The 21,129-nt window shown below is 51.2% G+C and overlaps 3 protein-coding genes across 5 annotated transcripts in view; 1 reads left to right on the forward strand and 2 right to left on the reverse strand.

The window, feature by feature from the left end:
- Positions 1 to 1,937: 1,937 nt before the first annotated feature.
- Polr2f (RNA polymerase II, I and III subunit F) lies at positions 1,938 to 11,303 on the reverse strand. Its single transcript, XM_021183029.3, has 5 exons — positions 11,172 to 11,303; positions 8,825 to 8,894; positions 7,342 to 7,472; positions 2,304 to 2,375; positions 1,938 to 2,122 (listed from the first exon to the last, which is right to left on the reverse strand). Exons 1-5 carry the CDS (start codon positions 11,189 to 11,191, stop codon positions 2,032 to 2,034), a joined length of 384 nt encoding a protein of 127 aa, XP_021038688.1. The 5' UTR covers positions 11,192 to 11,303; the 3' UTR covers positions 1,938 to 2,031.
- Positions 11,304 to 11,350: 47 nt separating this feature from the next.
- CUNH22orf23 (chromosome unknown C22orf23 homolog) lies at positions 11,351 to 18,824 on the forward strand. 2 transcript variants are annotated; one of them, XM_021183165.3, is made up of 7 exons: positions 11,351 to 11,459; positions 11,622 to 11,733; positions 14,042 to 14,104; positions 17,015 to 17,197; positions 17,741 to 17,869; positions 18,037 to 18,137; positions 18,268 to 18,821. In XM_021183165.3, the coding sequence occupies exons 2-7, from the start codon at positions 11,631 to 11,633 to the stop codon at positions 18,337 to 18,339; spliced, it is 651 nt and encodes a 216-aa protein (XP_021038824.1). In that variant the 5' UTR covers positions 11,351 to 11,459; positions 11,622 to 11,630; the 3' UTR covers positions 18,340 to 18,821. The 2 variants fall into 2 exon arrangements, with proteins under 2 accessions (XP_021038824.1, XP_021038825.1); XM_021183166.3 differs by lacking the exon at positions 17,015 to 17,197 and having other exon boundaries at positions 18,268 to 18,824.
- Micall1 (MICAL like 1) overlaps positions 16,606 to 21,129 on the reverse strand; it is a 28,119-nt gene continuing 23,595 nt past the window's right edge. For both annotated transcript variants that reach the window (XM_021183163.3, XM_029469768.2), the window contains one exon: positions 16,606 to 20,550. In XM_021183163.3, the coding sequence (XP_021038822.1) occupies positions 20,429 to 20,550 (122 nt within the window). In that variant the 3' untranslated portion in view covers positions 16,606 to 20,428. The remainder of the gene's footprint in view (positions 20,551 to 21,129) is intronic.

Consider the following 21,129-nt stretch of genomic DNA (forward strand, 5'->3'; position numbering starts at 1 on the left):
AGCCTTCCCTGAGCTAGGTCCAGGTAGATCCACCTACCCATCTGAGTACCTTCACTGAAGTCACTCATAAGTAAAAGGGGAGCCACTACCCTGAGCGCCCCTCTACATCAGCTCTCTTCCTCACACGTGGACTGTGTCCTTCCCCGTCACAGGTGTCAGGAGACTGCAATTCCCTGGTAAATCCAAGGGCAGAGGTAGAGGTATTCCCTTGACCTGCCAGACCAGATACCATAAAAACCGTCTTTTAATCATTTGATTTGACAATGGCAACTCCTGAGACCCGCTCCTGGTTGCTGCCAGCACTGTGGGAGGTAAAGCAGCCTCACAGCAGCCTCTCACAGCAGGACAGCTGCCCATTTCCAGTCTATGGATCTCCCGCTCCAAGGGGGAACTGGAGACATAGCAGGCAAGATGGGGGGGGGGGGCATAAGAGAGGCCTGCTACCTCATTAGAATGCCCATGTCACCACCACTGGTGTAGGCTGTAGGGAAATGGCCATGGGGGATGACAAAAACGGAAGCCAGTGTTAGCAGGTTGTGTGCATCTCTGGAACACAGGTTTGGATGTGCTCCGGAACAGCAGACACTCTGGTGTCTGTCAGGTGTTTTTAAATGACTGACAAGATGACCATAAGCCTAAGGAGATGGGAGGTGACAGCATATTCCACAGGGGACAACCCCAGGCCTGCCAGAGCAACGAGGGGCTGCCCAAGAACAGCAGAATTCAGAGGAAGGCCAGAGGAAGAGCACCCACTTCTCCCATCTCCTTACACCCATCCCCTAAGGGTTAACTCCCCCTCCTACCCAAGCCTCATCTCCCCTTAATCACATCTGATACTGAGCGGCCCAGCAGGGAACAAAGAGACCATTTAGAGAAATGGGGCCGAGAGAGTGACCCTGCACTCTGGGGAGGCTGCCTGGATGCCAGCACAAAGGCGGCATTTCAGGGCTGAAATTTCAGCACCCAGCTTGATTAAAGGATTCCAAAGGCTTGGAGGAGGGTGGCAGGGGTGCGAAGTCTCCGACCCCCAGAATTAACCCTTATCCAGAGCAGTAAACACCCCTCCTACCACAGCGGCCACTCTTCCTCCCACCCTAACCAGGGTGCCCAATCCCATGTGGTACGCCATGTCTCCTGAGAGTTGCCATGGGCCAGGTCAGGCTGGGCCACTCAAAAGCCATTCTTCCAACTATGCTGGTGCCCATGGCTGCCTTCTTTTCTTAGACAAGGCCTCATGTAGCCCAGGCTGACCTTGAACTCACTTCACTGTGCAAACCTCCTGCCTCCACCTCCTCAGTACTGAAAACATAGACGTGCCTTACCATCCCTGGCTCTACACAGCTCTCTACCTCAGGATATAAAAGGGGCTTCCTGGGGTGGGAGGCAGGAGAGGAAATGGCACAAGATGGCAGACCAGAGAGGTGGGCCATGGGGGCACTGTGTGGCACTGGCCTGGTCCTTGCTCCCGTTGCTGACTTGCCCAACGGGGCTCTGCCTGGGGACAGTGGGGGACCACTGCACCCCCACGCTTCCTGCTAAAGCACCGCTCCTGAAAGGGGATCCGAGTCCTTGATAAGAGCTCGAGGCAGGTCCCTAGGAACAATGGCTGGCTTGATGAAACCTGCTCTGTGATACTCCTGAGAAGGGAGAAGCCCCTGCAGCCAGTCCCCACTGGAAAGGAAATTGGGGGTTTCCGTGGCAACCAGCTCCCTGGGCACAAAGACGCATCTGTCTGCTGAGAAGGCAGCTGAGGTGTCTCCCCTGCAGCAGCTTTTGCTCTGGTGCATGGGCGATGGATGGAGGGATGGGGGGCAGGGGTACCCATGGGGCTAAGGGCCCTGGTGCTTTAGAAAGAGCTAACAGTCACAGGGCCACCTTGATGTATGCCCAGTCCTGTAGCAGGGCAGGTGGCAGCACGCAGGTAACAGGGAGAGGGGGTGGGAAGGGTGAGATTTATTATTTACACATATAAAACAGGCACAGAAAGGGTGCCCGGCAGAGTCTGGTGCCCGGCAGGCCGAGAGCGCCGGCTCAGTCGCTGATGATGAGTTCGTCCACACCCCAGTCTTCATAGCTGCCGTCTGGCAGGTACCGGCGAATGATGATGGGGATCTTCCGTGCCCTGTGGTGGAGAGAAGTCACACGACGTTGAGGGCTGGTGCCCTGGCTCCCGGCAGAGGACAGGTGGCAGCAGCACGGGTCACATCAACACCCTCCCTCAGCTCCCAGGGGCTGCCCATGATTGAGCCAGAGGTCTGCAGAGGCCCGAGAGAGGCCTGCTGGGCTCAGGGGGAGGACCTTACTTGAGTTCCTTCATGGCGATGAGCAAAGGGTCGGTCTCCCCCTCCAGCTCCACCATCACCGGGGCACACATCCTGCAGGGACACAGAGAGGTTGCAGTCAGCAGACAAGGCCCATGGAAGGTGGATCTGGTGTCCCGCTCCTCATCTCGCAGGGGCATCTGGACAGGCAGGCACGGCGGCAGTGGTGCTCAGGGAGCCACCACCGCGGGGGAAGGCTCGCAGACTGGATTTAAAATGTGCCTCCAAGCACAAGTCCCTGAATTCTCTCCACATCCTTAGCCTAAGAGACCCCTGCCTCGCTGCTCCCTGCAGTCGCTCTGCCATGATCCTCCGCTGCAGCGAGGGAGGCCTACTCTGACTTCCATTTTACTACTGAGGAACCTGAGGTACAGAGAGCTAAGTGTCCTGCCCAAGGTCACGTAGGCAGAGTGGCAGAGCCAAGATCTGTCCCTAACCACTGTGCTAGGATGTGTCCCACGTAACATACTGAAGTCATCTGTGTAATGCTCCATCAGCAAAGGCACTCACAGCAACATCCCCAGCAGGGCTACACTCTTCCAGCCTGGCCTTCACTCCAGCCACAACAAACTTCCATGCCTCCACTGTATTATGGCTTTAAAAAAAAAAAAAAAGGCGGGCATGGTGGCACACGGCTTTAATCCCAGCACTAGGGAGGCAGAGGCAGGCAGATTTCTGAGTTCGAGGCCAGCCTGGTCTACAGAGCAAGTTCTAGGACAGCCAGGGCTACACAGAGAAACCCTGTCTCGAAAACAAACAAACAAACAAAAAATAATAATAATTTTAAAAAAATTATTTATTTTATGTATATGAACACACTGTAGCTATCTTCAGACACACCAGAAGAGGGCATTGGACTCCATTACAGATGGATGTGAGCCACCATCTGGTTGCTGGGAATGGAACTCAGGACCTGGAAGAGCAGCCAGTGCAGAGCCATCTCTCCAGCCCAAATGTGTAGCCCAGGCTGGCACTGAACTCGTGATCCGTCTGCCTCTGCCTCCTTCAGCAAATCCTACTGGTGTGCGCCACCATAACTAACCAGCCGTATCATGGTTCTTAAGTGTCCCCAAATGAAGATGATGAGGGCGCTGTAGGAGGAGCCCTTGGAAAGCCATGAGGGTGTGACCACCATGATGCCCTAAGGGGCTTTATTAAAGGAAGAGAAACCCAAGCCAGCGGGGTGGCTCAGTCCCACCAAATGACACCCTGCCATGGTATGATGCAGCTTGAGGACCCACAGGTGAGGTGCCATGCTCTAGAACCTTCCAAGCTCCAGGACTGTGAGCCAGATGGACTGAGCCAGAAGAAGCCTGGCCTCGGGACCTGTCAGGGCACAGACAGCAGGCTCAGCAGAGTCCTTTCACTTCTACTCTCCGTCCTCGCAGTGCTCCCTCTGTCGCTACAAGCGTGAGAGGGGCTCAGATGTCACCACTTTGGGAATCACTCTGTGCCCCTGGTGAGTTACATATGCCTTTCTGGGCACCAAAGCCACTGACTGCACCACCATCCACAGCAGCCCATGAGCGTCCAGTGCTCCAGGACCACACATGGTGCACTAAGAGGGTCCAGACCCCAGCCAATGCTTGCTCCAAGCAAAAGCTCCAACAGCAACAAGGACACATCACTCCAGGCTCATTTCCTGCAGACAGACAGACAGACAGACAGACAGACGCCTCCAATAACCCTGGGCGGGCTCACACTGACAGATTCAGACTGACGAACAAGCATCTGAGACCCAGGCCCGACGCCGTCTCCACACCATCAGGACACATCTGAGACCCAGGCCCGATGCCGTCTCCACACCATCAGGACAGATTTTTGTGAGAGGGTTTGAATATATTTTATCTTACGTGTGTGGGTGTTTTGCTTACATGGAGGTCCATGCCTTTGGAGGACACGGGATACACTGGTACCAGAGGGAAGGGGGCTGTGAGCCACCGTGTTCATGGCAGGAACCAAACCTGGCAAGCACACCGAGTGCTCTTAATTGCTGATCCAGAGCCATGAGACAGAATCCTTCATCTCACGAAGGGGTCTGAGAACTGTAACTCAGAGGTGCCGGGTGACTTTGGGGACCAGCCACCCTGAGACTGACACTTATTAGTTTATGACTAAATATTCTGGGCTCCGCTAATCCTAAAGGCCTGAAATTTTCCCAAGGGCAGAAACCAAATGTCTTTCCTGAAGAATGAAATGTCCCCAAAACTTGAGGTGTAGCTCAGCAGTAGAACAAGTAAAGTCCTGGGTTTAGTCTGCCGTCCACACGGCTGTACCCGAGTACCCACTGCCCTGATCAGCCTGTGTCCGCGCTCTACATATAATGGGAGTAACTGAAGGGCATCGTCCATCAGTGCCCCCATGGATATACAAGTGCAGGCTTTGAAGTGGCTGTCCTGTGCTGCAGTCACTACAAATAAACCTGTCACCCCCCCCAGTTAGGAAGAGGTGAGTGACATCAGCCAGCAGGTGGTGCTAGCGAGCCAGACTGGACGCAACCAAAAGAGATCCAAGCTGGAGTTTCATTCAGCATCTAAGTGAAGGCACAGCCCAGTCCTCAGTGTACAGGATCCAGCCTGGCTGTGCTTGGACAGAGGGCAGAGGACCCCTCAGGGGAAGGACCACTAGAGCCTGGCTTAAGCTGGAGCCCTCTTCCTCCCACAGAATATGACCCTTCCATTGGCTTAGACTGCAGTTGTCAGGACGCCTCCCTTCCTGTGTGTCCCATGCTGGCTTATCAGATGCGTGCCAACTTGAACCTGTCCCTGTAGGTTTGCTGACATCTTTTACTAAATTTATTTTATTTATCATATTAAAAAAAATTATTTGTATTCGTGTGTCTGTGTTAGGGTTTGTGCAGGAGTGAAGGCGCCTACAGAGGCCATAAGTGTCAGATCCCTCTGGAGCCAAAGTTACAGGTGGCCGTGACTCGGTCGCCCTACAAGATCAGGACATACTTTAAAAAAAAAAAAAATTATTTATTTAGTGTGTGAAGAGTTTAAAATGTTTTTATTTTCACTTATATGAATTTGTGTTTATGCAGCTTTTGCCACATGTGTGTGGATGCCCACAGAGGCCAGAAGAGGGTGCTGAGCCCCCAAAGAGCATCAAGCCCTCCATGAACCACTTCATCAGACTCTACTCTGTGTGTTCAGTTCTGTACGTGTGTGAGCACATGCATGCTACAGCATGAAGAAATCAATTCTCTGCTTCCACCACGCGGGTTCCTGTAAATGAGGCATCTGGCCCAGCTCAGCCATCTTGCTGGTCCCCATTAGTAACAGTTTTGCCTTCTTTGTGCTGCAAGCTTGCCTTTAGGCTGTACCCACCCATAGCTTTCAGCACCAGGGACACATGCAAAACCACTGCCCTGCATCTGCCTCCTAGATCTAGCCCCTCCGCCAAGCCACCTGCCTTTCTCTATCCTTTGCAGGGCACTGCCCGCACCTGCCTTTACATCAGAAGCTCCCTGGGGAACTAGAGGTGATGTCTTTATCACCTCTGCATCCTCGACAGGTGCAGTGGTGAGCACTGCTGGATTTGCACAATGAAGGCTTCCTGCTACAGGGCAATCTTAGCTAAATGAACAAGTGTCTCAGAACACTCAGCAAACTGGAAATGTCTTGTACCTATGATGTCCCTGTGCTAACTGGGAACCACAGACAGGCCCCTGAGCATCTGCGGTATCTCTAGTATTGGGGTGTGTGTGTGTGTGTGTGTGTGTGTGTTGTTGTGGTGGTGGTTGTTTGGGGTTTACTGTTATTGTTTTTGAGATGGAGCCTCACTGTGTAGTCAAGGCTCTCCTGGAACTCCTTATGTAGACCAGGTTGGCCTTGGAGTCACAGAGATCAACACACCTCTGCTTCCTGAGTGCTGGGGTTAAAGGTGTGCACTGCCTCACAGGGTCGATTTAATTAATTAATTTAAATGGCCACATGGAGCCAATGAGTGCCATTGAACAGAGACTATCCTTAGGCCACTAGGACCCCAGATCCCCCTGAAGGATACTCAAGGAGTCAAGAGTGCAGCCAGGCTGAAGAAAGGTCTATAGCTGAGGATGGCTGTCCATAAGACCCTTTACCAAGGTAGACACTGCAGTCATCTTTACCCAGGGCTGTATGAACCTGTGGTAGGGATGCTCGCAGCACTGTGCAGGCCTCCCCAGGCCCCTGGGAGAATGTCCTGCTGATGCTGTGTTTTTCCTTCTCCCTAGTCCATCCTGAAGCACTCACATGCCCCACGCCAACACGTGAGAAGTCAGCAGTTTCCCTTAGGCTTGGGTCCCCCACTAGAGTTCCACTAACACCCTGCCTCCTCTGGATGGGCTGAGCTCACTGGCCGGCCATCCAAATTTAGAAAAACAACGTGCTGTTAAATTTCCTAGCACCCAGAGCCACCGCTGCTCCAGACTTTCCCAAGTAAAGGGCCTGCTTACTGGGCTGGGCTGGCCAGTCTCCCTCTCATCAGCATAAGCTAGAAGGAGCTGTTGCAGTTCACTCTTATTTTGTTTGACCAACTGACAAGAATTCTCTGAACTCAGGTAATCACATGTGCTAGGCTCCACCCCAGACCTCTTTTCATTCTTTATCTTGGGGCAGCGTCTTGCTAGTTGCCCAGACTAGCCTAGAACTCACTCGGTAGTCCAGGTAGGCCCGTGAACCCATGATCCTCCTGTTTCTTTTTTGTTTGTTTGCTTTGTTGTTGTTGTTTTTTGTTTTTCAAGACAGAGTTTCTCTGTATAGCCCTGGCTGTCCTGGAACTCACTTTGTAGACCAGGCTGGCCTTGAACTCAGAAATCTGCCTGCCTCTGCCTCCCAAGTGCTGGGATTAAAGGCGTGCGCCACCGCTGCCTGGCCTGACCAGGGTTTTTACTGTCACTTCTCACGTCTACTTCTTACATTTTCCCACAGGCGCCCTAAAGCACTGCACAAGCCCTGACACACCAGGGCTGGGCAGGACCAGCAGCTTGGGCTCACTGTGGCTGAACTGACAGAGACAACGGCCAAAGGACAGCACTTACGCGATCTGGAGAGCCCGGGTGCCCAGCACTCGGGCCCGCTCGTACTTGGTCATGTAAGGAGTGGTGATCCGCTTCTGGTTGGCCTGCGGTCGCTCACCAGATGGGAGAATCTCGACATTTTCCTGGCCCTCCTGGATAGCAAGCAAACAAAGAGGGGGAATCTCCGGGCAAGTTTTGGATCAGGTAGGAAGATGATGACACAGACACTTGCCACCACCCTCAACCCTTTCCGGATGTCATGGACCGTGCAACCACTCACTGACACCCCGCAATCCTTAACCCCTTGTAAGGTAAGGATTGTGGTCCCCATTCCAGGGGCTTCAAGAGTCAGCCAACCTGACCAAAACCTCCAAGCTAGCAGTAAAGATGACGGTGTTCAGAACTCTAGAGCCAGCTGCCTTGCCCAAATAGCTGGCCCTGTCAGTGGTGAGCACACCCTGAACCGGAAGCTCAGGACAAACGCCTGCTCTTTCATATGGCAAATGAGTCACTGGGTCAGGTGACCAGGACAGTCCTGGTAAAAGAGAGTGAAACACATACTAAACAACAACCTGCTGTCCTCTGCTCTATTCAGGCTAGAGAGAGAGAGAACACAAGACCATGGGTTTCATCCCCTGCAGCACGCATGCACGCACACACACAGGGATAATGATGATCTGACACAAAGTAAAGAGTTTCTGACAGCAGAGGAGAAAACAGAAGCTTCCAGCAATGGCGGCTGCCAGAGAGCTGCGCAGCCCATGATCTGTTTACATGATCCTAAAACCAAGACTTAAGGGTTAGGGTTTGCCTCAGAGAGTAACCTGCTTGCTACCCAAACTGGAGGACCTAAATTTAGGTCTTAGCCTCCATGTAGAAGTCTGGGTCTGTAACAGTGTGCTACAGGCATAGCCACAGAACTAGTGGTGGGGTCAGGAGGGTTTCTGGGGCTTGCTGGCTGACAGCCTAGCTGAAGCACTGAGCCTCAAGTTTAGAGAGACCCTGTCTTGAAAGGTAAGATGGAGAAGGAGGGAGGATGACCTCTGACCTCCACATGCATTACACAGGTAAGTGCACCTGCACACAGCACATGTGCACATGCATAAAAATACATTAAAAAAAAAGAGGAATTGTTTGCTGAGTGCATACTATATGCTGAACCATATTTAGAATATAGTAGTGAATAAAATGGACCAAAGTTACTTCTACCCGTGCCTTTAATCCTAGCATCAGGTGGCAGAGGAAGGCTGGTTTCTCGTGAGCTACAAGCCAGTCTGGCTTAAATAGCAAGTTCCAGGCTCTATACTAAGAACCACTGCCACCAAACCATACATAAGACCGACACAATTAATTATCCCAAGACCTAGTTGAGGTGGCACTCAGACAAAGGCCCGGAGCAGATCCATGGAATCACATTCCTGGAAAGTGAACAGGGAAAGCTCTTGGTGAACGCTGCCCGTCCCTTGTCCAGGCTGCAGGGCAGAGGCCGAGGCTGGCTACTGACCTCCTCAGCATTTTCCAAGTCGTCAAGTCCTTCGTCCTCCTCCACGTCATCAAAGTCATCGCCGTCGAAACTGCCGGAAAAAACTGGTGGTTAGAGCATCACCGGCCAGAACCAGAGATACAGCCCACAGTCTCAGCAGTGTCGGACGAGGGACCGGCAAATCTCAACAAGGGAACCAAACTCTGGAGGGTCACTCTGTGCCTCCAATCATATGCCACGTGTCCCCACAGTTTGCTAGGACACCTTCACTGTGGTTTCCTTCTCTGTGAACCACGCCAGTTACATGTAAGCATGGACTTTTCTGGTCCGGGGACTGTTTGTTTAAGGTTTATTTTATCTGTGTGTTTGTGTAAGTAAATGTACACACACACAATTTGCCCCTGGAAGCCAGGAGAGGGTGTGGGAGCCCCTGAAGCGGGAGTTGTCTGCCTGGTGCTGGGAACTAAGGTTTTACTCCCTGGGAAACCAGCCAAGTGTGGCTAACCTCTGTGCCATCCCCCTCGTCATGAAGACAGTTTCAGCCTCTCATAAGGACATAAGGAGAGAAATATAAACGTGCCAGGGTGGTAGCACACTCCTGTACTCCTAGCATTTGGAAAGGGGAAATGAGAGAACTAGGGGTTTGAGCCCAGCCTGGGCTACATAGTGAGATTCTGTCTCAAGAACAAAAACAAGTGAAGTGTACTTCAGGGCTGGAGCTGTAACTCAAAAGTAGGGTGTGTAGACAGCATGCATGAAGCCGCTGGCGCTCGCAGCACCAGCACACTGCCAGCATCACCTCCCCTCTTAAAAACAAACAAACAAACAAACAAACAAACATCACACCATTATTCCTTCCCCTCCTGCTACAGCTTAATTCCATATTCCCTTATGGTGGAGAAAACAAACAAACAAACAAACAAACAAAACCACGTAAGACCAAGGTGACATTGCCGTTTTCATAGCCTCCAGTCACCAGGCTTCTAAAAACATGCTTATTTATGATGCGTGTTTGCGTACAGGCCCACATACACCACCAAGACTCCTTTTTCTGTTCTCTCCTTCTACCAGGGGTTCTAGGAATCAAACCTAGGTTGTTAGGCTTGGGCACAACAAAACCATCTTTAGCCCCTGCTCCATCTCAACAACCTCCCGTGGTGCCCTGGTCAACGCCGTCATCTCTGCTTTCATTGCATTTTTTACTGTATTTTGTATGCTTGTTTTGATGTCAATCTTACTGCACAGTATGTAACTCAGGCTGGCCTGAGACTCACTATGTTGACATCTACTTCAGGACAATTCTCCTGCAGTAGCCTCCCAAGTGCTAGGATTACAGGTGTGAACCACCACACCCAGACTCTGAATTCTGACTGATCTATCAGGACTACCATAGTTCATCTTCTCTCTTGACTAACATATACAGCGTATCAGGAAATCCTTTAGGTTTTATCTTTAAAATATATCAGGATCCAGGCATGGTGGCTCGCGCCTGTAATCCAGTGCTCAGGAGGTGAAAGCAGACAGATCTCTGTAAGTTTGAGGACAGCCAAATCTACACAGTGACTTGTAGAACAGCTAGGACTATGCTGAAAGACTCTGTCTCAGAAAAAAAAAAAAAAAAGAACAAAATCACCTGGAAGGCAGAGGTAGATGAATCTCTACGTTTAAACCACCTGATATAAGGTTATATTTGGTCTCCAAATAAATAAAATAAAAATATGTCCAGCCGGGTGGTGGTGGCACACACCTTTAATCCCAGCACTTGGGAGGCAGAGGTGGGTGAATTTCTGAGTTCAGCCTGATCTACAAAAGTGAGTTACAGGAGAGCCAGGGCTATACAGAGAAACCCTGTCTCGGAAAAAAAAAAAAATGTCTATAATCCAGCTGGGTCTGGTGGCTCATGCCAGATATATCAACACTTGGGAAGCTGAAGCAGAGGACTGTGTCGAATTCAAAGCCAGCCTTAGCTATATAGTGAATTCCCCGGCAGCCTGGGTTTCAGAGTGAGACCTTGCCTCAAACAACACTAAACTTCATGCTCTCTAGAGTCTATCCCCACTTCTGCCACCTCTGCTACTATCACCTAGCCCAAGCCCGCGTCTGCTCCCAGCCTTCCAGGCCATTCTCTGGGTTGCTTTTTCCTACCTACTTCCACGACTACACAAGCTACACACCTCTGGCATTCCCTTCCAGAAAGAGAGCGCTCAGAGGACAGGGGCCACACGGACCGAACTCTCTGCCCACTGTCGCCATTGCACCGCGAGGTAGGAAGTTCTGAAGACTTCGCCCCACCAACCCAGCAGCTGGGCTAGCCTGTGCTCCAAGAGCCCGACTCGCACCACGACCTCCCTCTGTGGCCCGTGCTCACTTGTCCTCGTTGTCTGACATGATGCCTTCGCCCTGACGGGTCCCGGGCGCAGAGCAGAGAAACGCGCGCCTTTGCCCCTCGCGGTACCACGCGTAGTTTGCGCTTGCGCCGTGACCCAGGCGCAGTTACTTCCGGGAAGCAGCGGCCGGCCAGACACTAATGCGCGTGCGTGGAGGCGTGTCGCTAGTTACCATGGTAACAAGGAGCCCCTAGTGAGGACGCTGACACTCTGGCTCCTCGGAGTTTCTCCGTTCGGAGGGCTCTGCCACGCCCAGGTCATCGCCTAAGGTGAGCGCTCCTCCCCGGACCGTCACGACAGGGACTTTGGTCACTGCGCTGTCCCGAGCCGAGGGGTCGGGCACCAGCTTCTCAGACTCCCAGGTTGCTCGTGATGAGAGGTCCAGATTGCGAAGCGTGATGAGGGCGAGTCATTGCTTCTCTCCCTCCTAGGGCCCTCCCATGGCTTCCCAGGAGAGGGTGGACTCAGTGACCAAAGGAACCGGGTTCCGCCGCTGCCGTAAGCAAGCAGCTTACACGCCGGGGACTTGTGAACTGCTCAGAGGTCAGTGCATTAGGGGATCAACGACCCAAGCGGTGCGGTTTTCCCTTAAGAGCTTGGGATTGATTCTGAAAGGTTCGGGGAAGAATCAAAGACCAGAGATGAAGAATTTTAGAATGGTTAGTTCATCTTTTACATGCACTTTCTTTTTTTTTTTTTAAAGAGATTTATTTATTGGTTATATGTAAGCACACTGTAGTTGTCTTCAGACACTCCAGAAGAGGGAGTCAGATCTTGTTACGGATGGTTGTGAGCCACCATGTGGTTGCTGGGATTTGAACTCCAGACCTTTGGAAGAGCAGTCGGGTCCTCTTACCCACTGAGCCACCTCACCAGCCCTTACATGCACTTTCAATGAAGCCTATCTCCTCACTGCAGTAGGACCTTCACAGTACCAAATTCAATTCCCTTCACCAGGCTTAGACAATATATAGTTTGAGAGGTGTTTAGTGTCCCGCTAATCACCTTCTAAATGGTGAACACCACCAGGCAAAGAAACGTTCCTGCTTCTGCTCACAACTGTAGCTCCAGCCTCTGCTACATGAATGAGCATGTATGCACTTAATTATTCAACGACTAAAAACCTAACGTGTGATTTGGATATTGTCCTAGGTACTAGGAATAGAGTGTTGAGAGGATTGCAAAGGACAACTCTTGCTCTCAGAGAACCAATAGCACAGGAGGGCAACAAAAAGAATGAACAGGAGAAAATTAGAGAGCTGAAGGGGTCGCTCAGTGACAGAGTAGATTCTAGGCAGATGTGGAGTCTGGGTTTCAGTTCCAGCACACCATACACCAAAAAAGTGTGTGTGTTACAGTTGGAGAGCTGACTCAGTGGTTAGGAGCGTGTACTGCTGCTCTTTGAAAGCTCATTACCCAGCACCCACATTAGCCAGTCACCAAAAAAGTGTGTGTGTGTGTGTCTTAGGCATATGTAATGGGAGGATGGCCTGAGCCCAAGAAAAGCTAGCCTAGATAATATAGTAAGAATCTATCCTTGAAATAAAATAAGGGCTGGAAAGATGGCTCAGAGATTAAGAGCACTTGCTATTCTCAAGGACCCAAGTTCAATTCCCCACAACCATATCAGGGGAGTCAAAACAATCTGTAACTCTAGCTTCCTATGAGTCAGTGCCTTTTCCTGCCCTCCACAGGCAGCCATACACGCATAGATACACACACACACACACACACACACACACACGACCTTTTTGGTTTTTTTAAAGATTTGTTTGTTTATTTATTATGGATACAGTGTTCGGCCTGCATGTATGCCTGCAGGCCAGACGAGGGCACCAGATCCCATTACAGATAGTCGTGAGCTTCCAAGTGGTTGCTGGGAATTGAACTCAGGACCTCTGGAAGAGCATCATATATGCTCTTGATATATGAGTCATCTCTCCAGCCCACACACAATCTTTTTTTTTTTTCATTCTTTTAATTAGGTATTTTCCTCATTTACATTTCCAATGCTATTCTAAAAGTCCCCCATACCCTTCCCCCCACTCCCCTACCCACCCACTCCCACTTTTTGGCCCTGGCGTTCCCCTGTACTGGGGCATATAAAGTTTGCAAGTCCAATGGGCCTCTCTTTCCAGTGATGGCCGACTAGGCCATCTTTTTATACATATGCAGCTAGAGTCAAGAGCTCCAGGGTACTGGTTAGTTCATAATGTTGTTCCACCTATAGGGTTGCAGATCCCTTTAGCTCCTTGGGTATTTTCTCTAGCTCCTCCATTGGGGGCCCTGTGATCCATCCAATAGCTGACTGTGAGCATCCACTTATGTGTTTGCTAGGCCCCGGCATAGTCTCACAAGAGACAGCTATATCAGGGTCCTTTCAGCAAAATCTTGCTAGTGTATGCAATGGCCCACACACAATCTTAAAGGGAGAAAAGCTGCATATAGTGGCTCATGTCTTTGATCCTAGCACACTGGAGAAAGAGGTGGGTGAGTCTTTGTGAGTTAGAGGCCTGCCCAATGTACATACCAAATTTCAGGACAGCCAGGCTACATAGTGAGACCGTTTCTATAAATAAACCAATAAATAAAAAGATAAATAAAAAAGATAAATTAATGAATAAATACAAGAAAAGAAAAAGAACCTTAAGTGACAGGCACTCTAAAGAAGATGGAGTAGGCAGAGAAGTGGAGGAGCTCAGTGCAGGATGAAGGAGACCTTGCTACAGTGGGGCATTGCAGGGGGCGGGGCAAGGGCGGGGGCGGGGCAGGGGGCAGGCAAGGGCGGGACCTGGTGGGGTGAGGCGTGTCTGCTGAAGCTCCAGAAGTCAGCCCCGGCTTTATTTTGCAGTAATGATGAAGGAGTCCAAACTGACAAACTTCCAGCAACGCCACATCATGGACACCATGAAAAGTAAGGGCAGTCACTCTCACGCAAGAGACTTTCTGGGCGAAGGAACCAGGGATACTTTTTTTTTTTTTTTTTTTTTTTTGAGACAGGGTTTCTCTGTGTAGGCATGGCTGACCTGGAACTCTGTAAACCAGGCTGGCCTCGAACAGATCTATTAGGAGTCCGCCTGCCTCTGCCTTCCAAGTGTTAATTTTAACAGTGTGTGCCACCATGCCTGGCTCAGAAATACATTTTCAATGTTGCTCTATATGAAAGGGATGGGGAGTTCATACCGCAAGTTCTTGCCAGCCATGGCTATACAGTGAGATCTCCTCTCATTAAAAAGGGTTCAGCAAGCCGGGCAGTGGTGGCGCATGCCTTTAATCCCAGCACTTGGGAAGCAGAGGCAGGTGGATTTCTGAGTTTGAGGCCAGCCTGGTCTACACAGTGAGTTCAAGGACAGCCAGAGCTACAAAGAGAAACCCTGTCTCAAAAAACAAAACAAAACAAAACACAAGGCTGGAGAGATGGCTCAGCGGGTAAGAGCACTGACTGCTCTTCCAGAGGTCCTGAGTTCAATTCCCAGCAACCACATGGTGGCTCACAACCATCTGTAATGGGATCTGATGCTCTGTAATGGAATCTGATGCCCTCTTCTGGTGTGTCTGAGGACAACTACAGTGTACTCATATACATTTAAAAAAAAAATGCCTGGGGTGGTGGTGGTACACAGGTTTAAATCCAGCACTTGGGAGGCACAGGCAGGCAGATTTCTGAGTTCCAGGACAGCCTGGTCTACAAAGTGAGTTTCAGGACAGCCAGGGCTATACAGAGAAACCCTGTCTCGAAGGGAAAAAAAAAAAAAAAGCTTGTCTCAAACTTGTCTCAAAAACAAACAAACAAAAAAACCAACCAAATGAAAAGAGGGGAGAGTGAGGCAGGCTAGAGAGCTGGCTCAGGCTCAGTGGTTAAGAGCAGGTGTGGCTCTTGTAGATGACCTGAGTTCAGTTCTCAGTTCCCACGTGGGGTGACCGTCACCTAAAACTCCAGTTCCAGAGCCTCACTGGGCACTGTGTGTGTTTATATGTGTGTGTGTGTATAATGTATACACACATAACTAAGAAAATAAGTTTTTGTTTTGAGACAGGGCTTCTCTGTGTAGCTCTGGCTCTCCTGAGACTTGCTCTGTAGAACAATGGGTACCAGACACACACACACAGTATACATCCATATATGCAAGCTCTCCTACACATAAAAAAAAAAAATTAAAAGACAAATCTTCCTTGAAGCTTCATGGCTTTGGCTGCTTCCCTGGGAATTCACTCTGCTTGTCTTACTAAAATCTACTGTTGTTAAAGAAACCCAGTCTCAAAAACAAAACAAAACAAAACTAAACCAACCAACCAAACAAACAAAAACCCTAAGTTGTTTTGGTGCTTGGTACAAACAACAAACCCCTCTCCTTCACCTGAACACCAGCATCGCGGCGGCCATACCTAGTTACTGTGTATGCACCCAGGGAAGAGGAGGTAGAGCGGCGGCCATACCTAGTTACTGTGCATGCACCCAGGGAAGAGGAGGTAGAGCGGCGGCCATACCTAGTTACTGTGTATGCACCCAGGGAAGAGGAGGTAGAGCGGCGGCCATACCTAGTTACTGTGCATGCACCCAGGGAAGAGGAGGTAGAGCGGCGGCCATACCTAGTTACTGTGCATGCACCCAGGGAAGAGGAGGTAGAGCCAGAGCTTAGGATCATCCTGAGAACAAGGGCATCCTCTCAGGTCTGTGAAGGGACCGTAACCACTCTTCTCATCTGTTACTACCCGGGCCCAGCTCCCCACCGATGCTGTGTCCCATTCGAATAGCTGTTTTCCTTGGCCATGAATGAGACTTTCAACAGCAAGCAAAAGAGGCAACCCTTCCCCAGAACTTCCAACAATGGATTCCTACATTGCAGAATAAAATCATCTTTCCAGAAACTTCCCTATGTTCTGATCTCCACCCTCTACCCCATTAGCCTCTCAGCTGCTGCCCAGACCACCCCCCCCCCGCCCTCCGCCTCAGCACCTCTTCACTCTTTTCTCCGTTTGTTATCCTCCTACAGGAGCCTTCTCTGATAAACACCGACATCCAGGCTGCCGTTCTGTCTCAGTTGGTAGAGCCCTCGCCTCACAGGCACAAGGCAGTAGATTTTGTCCCACATAATGGTGTGGTGGCGCATAGCTGTACTCCATGGACAGAGGCGGGAAGGTCATCCTTAGGGCGTTGGGAGGCCTTAGGCGTCTGGACAGAGACCCCACCTTAAACAAAAGGAAAAACTCAAGACCCTGGGCTGATGAGACCGTTAAACAGGGAAAGGTGCCAAGTTTAACAATCCCGATCCCTGGGACAAACATGGTTGGAGAACTGATTCCCATAAGTTGTCCCCTGATCCCCGCAAGAATGCTGTATCAAATGTGTCCACATTTATATTTATTACATACACAAAAAGTTTTTAAACAAAAAACAAAGGCACACGCTGCAGATTCGGTGTATAAGAATGTTTGTTTATTGCAGCATTGTCGGAAGTAGTAAAAATCCAGCAACAAAAAAAGAAACAAAATACCCAGAGACGATCAGACTGTCCAGAAGTAGACTAGCTGAATAAATAATGTAACCATTCTAACCACTAGTACATAGCTATCAAAAAATAAGTTACGTATGAATGTGCTTATAGGAGGTTGGCCTTGATAAATGGGTAAGTGAGAAGGATCTGTTATTGACCATATGGTATGATCCAGTGTAAGAACCGAGTGTGCACAGACCAAAGGAAAACATCCTTGGATATGTTCTAGAAGCATCAAGAACAAGGAGCAACCACCTACTAAGCAGCTACCTTATTTTCTCTGAAAAGCAAGCCCAACAGGTGGCCCCACTTGCTCCTTGTGTTCCCAGGAGGAGCCCCTCTGCCCCTGCAGTGCAACCCTACATCCAGCCAGAGGGGCTCTCCCTCCAAGAAGGCAGCCTCAGCCATCTACCTGCCTCCCATTCTGGCCACCCACTCTCACCTCAGGCCCGCCAGCTTGTGCCAAGCCAATGGGGCGTACAGTCGTGAACAATTCAAGCCTCAGGCCACCAGTAAGTGCTGGGCTTAGGGCTCTTTTCGGGGTCACATCAGCCTGGGACAGCATCATCCTAGCAAGCTGGTAACAAACCCGGGCAGGAAACCAGTCAGGTGGCCCTCTTTATCTTCCTAGAACTTTTTTCAAATTAATCCAGTTTTCCCAATCTCAGAGGGACACATGGCTGTCAGCTGCTTATCCTCCTGTTCCCTCAAGTCCATCTTCTCTGCATCTGAGTCCACATCTGGGAGCCCCTCCTCCTCCTCTAACACTGCCTTTGGCCCAGACCCACTAACACCCTTCTCTCCCCCCAGTTCCTTACACACAGGCCACTTGGGTGGCCTGCGGTTCTGGGTTACCCATTAGCTCTGCACTGGTGCTTGTTCTCGGTTGTTTCCACTGCTAGCCTAACACATTCTGCTCAGGAACAGCCAAAGAAGTGTGGGATCTGCAGAGGCCCACTCTTCATAGCCCAGACACCCGCAGTACACACAGCCGATGGAAACATGGGAACAGGCCTTGCTCTACACATTAGCAAAATCGTTTCTGGGCCCCACAGGAGATCTGGAGAAAGAGAAACGAAGACTCCAAAATATCTTTGCCACTGGGAAGGACAAGGAGGAACGGAAAAAGGTTCCCCACGTGCAGCAAGAAGACCCAGCTCCTGAGCTGGACCGGTTTGATGAACGTGAGCCACCGTGTGTGTATGTGTGTGTGAGTGTGTAGAACTGATGGGGCTAACAAGAGCGACATGGCTTGATAGACATATCCCACTAGTGTCCCTCAGAGACCATGCATGGCTGGGGCTCTGTGCACTCCTACCCTGTGCATTGACGGCCCCTCCCCTCTGTGCAGTGGTGAAAGAAATCCAAGACAGGAAAGAATTCTTGGCTGCCATGGAGGCTCTGGGGCAGGGCAGGCAGTACCGAGGCATCATCCTGGCTGAGATCTCCCAGGTAGGAGAGCCCACCCAAGGGGAGGATGGAAGCAAAGGGGAGGAGCCCCAGCCAGCACCAGGACAGTTAGCTAGACGTCAAGGGTGTCCTGCCTGCCATGACAGCAGCTCTTTCTGGTGGCTCTCTGCAGAAACTACGGGAAATGGAGGACATTGATCGCAGGAGGAGCAAGGAGCTGAGGAAAGCCCTCGCCACCACTTAACCCAAGACAAGGGCGGGCTCACCCAGTGAGACTGCCAACCTGGCACAACAGCCAGAACCAGTGCCCTTCACTCCGCCACACAGCACCCATCCCAGGCCTGCCCACCCACGGGGGCCAGGCCACGCCAGATCGAGACATGGCTTTGTCCTGTGGCATGAGACAGTGTCCTAGTCACTGCCTGGGGATGCAGAGGCCGCAGAGTAGTGTCACAGCTACTGTGTTTCTTTCTCTAGGGAAAAGCCCCAGGCACACCATGGCGATGCCCAGGCTCACCACCTTGGGCATGTGCCTAAGGGCACCCTCTCTGTGGCTCTCCTGATGTCCCAGCTGGCCTCAGGTGCTCTGTTTTGCCTTTCTGAACCAAAACCTGAACATGACTCTTTCCTCCCTTAGATCTTTCCCTTAGGATCTAAGTCTTTGCCTTCTTGTAGCCTTGGGCAAATGTTTAACCACAATTAACTGGCCAATAAAACACATTTCACTTGCCCCTGACATATGCCACCTTGTTTCCCCAGGGACAACACTTATGTGTTCAGAATCAGAACTTGTCCAGCACAGATGAGAATCTAACTTGGACCCCACCATTTTACCCCACCTGCCCCCCAGCGGGTACACTGCACATCAGTGTCCTTTCTTTGGGCTGTTGACACTAAGCAGCCTGACCTTCACCAGTATTTTCATTTTCCTGTCCCCATAAGTATTTCCTGCACCTGCTGGAAGTTTCCCATAATTCTAACAGAACATATGACCTGTGTTCTTGTCATAATAGAATAAACATGACCACCATGCAGCAGCCAGCAGATAGGGGTTCAGTCAGTAGGGCAAGCCCTCTAATGTGCAGGCCTAGCACAGTGGAAAACCCAGGACGAGTGTAGCCCACTGTGACAAACTCAACTTTGATGTCAGCATTTACAACTTGTGCCTGTAGGAGAACTGGATTCTGGGTGTCTTCTGATGGACCCATGTTGACAGGACACAGGTAACTATGAGAAAGGCTGTCCTGTTCACTGAGATACAAACTTCCCTTGACACAGAGACAGCCTGGTAGAGCCCTCTCCTGGGTTACAGCAACTGGGTCATAGGGCTCCTCTGAAAGACCTCTGAGGTGGTGGTTCCAGGACAGCAAGTGAATCTGGAGAGACTACCAAGGGGCGCTGGCAACTGAGGTACAGTGAGTTCCTTCCCAGGATGCACAAAGGGAGGGACTCTGAAGTCCCCGAGTGTAAGAACAGTGCTTAGACCATAAGCCGCCTGGCACAGTCCCCAGTGAAAAGAGGTACCCATCCCATCACTCCTCCCAGAGCCACTCAGCGGTGAGTGGCCAGCAGACCCTAGAGGGAACAGACCATAAAAAGGAATGGGCCCACCCCCTGGACATGGGGAAGGCAGAAAGCCTGACTGAGAGAACACCCACCCAAAGCCCTTCCAGGCTGACCTGAGTCAGTGCCCCAGCACAGCCAGCAGCTCCCTGTGTGGCAGTCGTGGGTTCCCACAGAGCAAGGGAGATGAGGGGGAGGAAACGGAACTGTCTTCAGCCCATTCCCTTCTGACACAGCACAGAGCACTCTGAGGGGCTGGACTTGCGACCCTCATAAATACAGCTCATGAGTGAGGTGACATGAGTTTCAAGGGCATCTGCGCTAGACAGGAAGGCAGGGACTAGGGGTCAGAGCTGGGAAGGCAGAAGCTAGGCAGCCAACCTTGCTGCTGGCCTGCTGCAAAGTACTTGAGCCCTTAACCAGGGCCTGCTGTGAGCAGGACTGGTGGTGAGGACCCCATCTGGCCTGGTTCAGGGAGAACAAGGAGAGCCACGGCCTCTGCCTGGAGCCTCCATCCCTGCTTGCCCCAGGCAGAGCCACAGCATCTGGGGACAGAATCCAAGTGGGCAGGGCTAAGTCACAACTGGCTGGGACACAGGGAAGAAGGAAAAGTCTTTAGCCCAGACCAGCTGGAGACCATGGAGGAAGGGAAAAGTCACCCAGAGACTCCCTCCCACGGTCATTATCCCCCTTGGCAGGTCCCCGGGCAGCAGAGTGCTGCTGTGGCCTCAAGGCTCCAGGAGAGGAAAGGAAGGTGGCTTCCTTCGCTGTCAGCTCTTGTCCCCCGGGGCCTTGCTCTTGGCTTCTCGTTTATTCCCCAGAAACTTCAGCACCTTTATGGTCTTGAACTTGCCTTTCTTCTTACTGTCAGACTCGGCCTCTCTTTGGAAATCTGCAGCAAAGAACAAAGACACTCAGCCAGGGAGGGAGGGAGCACCTGGGTAGGATGGGGCCGTGGTCAGGGTCACTGATCAGGTGTGCAACCATCAAGAGCTCCAGTCCATCCGTGCACGGAGTCAGGTCACTCACTATACCCAGTCTCCTTTTTCCCCTGAGATCCACATCTGCGAGAACAATCCGGGACCTCTGAGGGGTAGCCCACTTTTTACTTAATAGCTCAGGTCACCGGTACTGGGGTGCATTGCTCTATAGGCCACAATAGAAACACCAACTGTCAGGACCAGAGGACACCTCAGAAACCATACGCCTCAACCTCAAACTTTCCCATTGAAAAGAACCAACACTAACTGTGCTGCCCCAGGGGCCTAACCTCAGGCTGGTGCTTTACACAGTCAGTTCTGTAACCCTCAGCCACACCGGAAAGAGGCGCCATCACAAACAGGAGTGAGGTAAGGGCTGAAGAAACTGGCCCAGGTATTCAGCTCATGTGCGCAAGCTGGGACCAGAAGCCAGTCTGTCTCCAGCCTCGGCCACATGGCCACACAGTGAGCCACAGGGGGAACTGAGGTCA

This window comes from Mus caroli, unplaced genomic scaffold, assembly GCF_978045245.1.
Source record: "Mus caroli unplaced genomic scaffold, Mus_caroli_1 scaffold_16, whole genome shotgun sequence".
NCBI lineage: Eukaryota > Metazoa > Chordata > Mammalia > Rodentia > Muridae > Mus > Mus caroli.

Coding starts and splice junctions, on each gene's coding strand:
- Polr2f (XM_021183029.3), bottom strand. CDS start 11,191: ATGTCAGACAACGAGGACAA. Junction 2,376..7,341: donor ACCCGGGCTCTCCAGATCGC/GTAAGTGCTGTC, acceptor GTGTCCCTGCAG/GATGTGTGCCCCGGTGATGG. Junction 2,123..2,303: donor ATCGCCATGAAGGAACTCAA/GTAAGGTCCTCC, acceptor TCTCCACCACAG/GGCACGGAAGATCCCCATCA.
- CUNH22orf23 (XM_021183165.3), top strand. CDS start 11,631: ATGGCTTCCCAGGAGAGGGTGGACTCAGTGACCAAAGGAACCGGGTTC. Junction 17,870..18,036: donor GCTGGACCGGTTTGATGAAC/GTGAGCCACCGT, acceptor CCCTCTGTGCAG/TGGTGAAAGAAATCCAAGAC. Junction 18,138..18,267: donor TCCTGGCTGAGATCTCCCAG/GTAGGAGAGCCC, acceptor GGCTCTCTGCAG/AAACTACGGGAAATGGAGGA.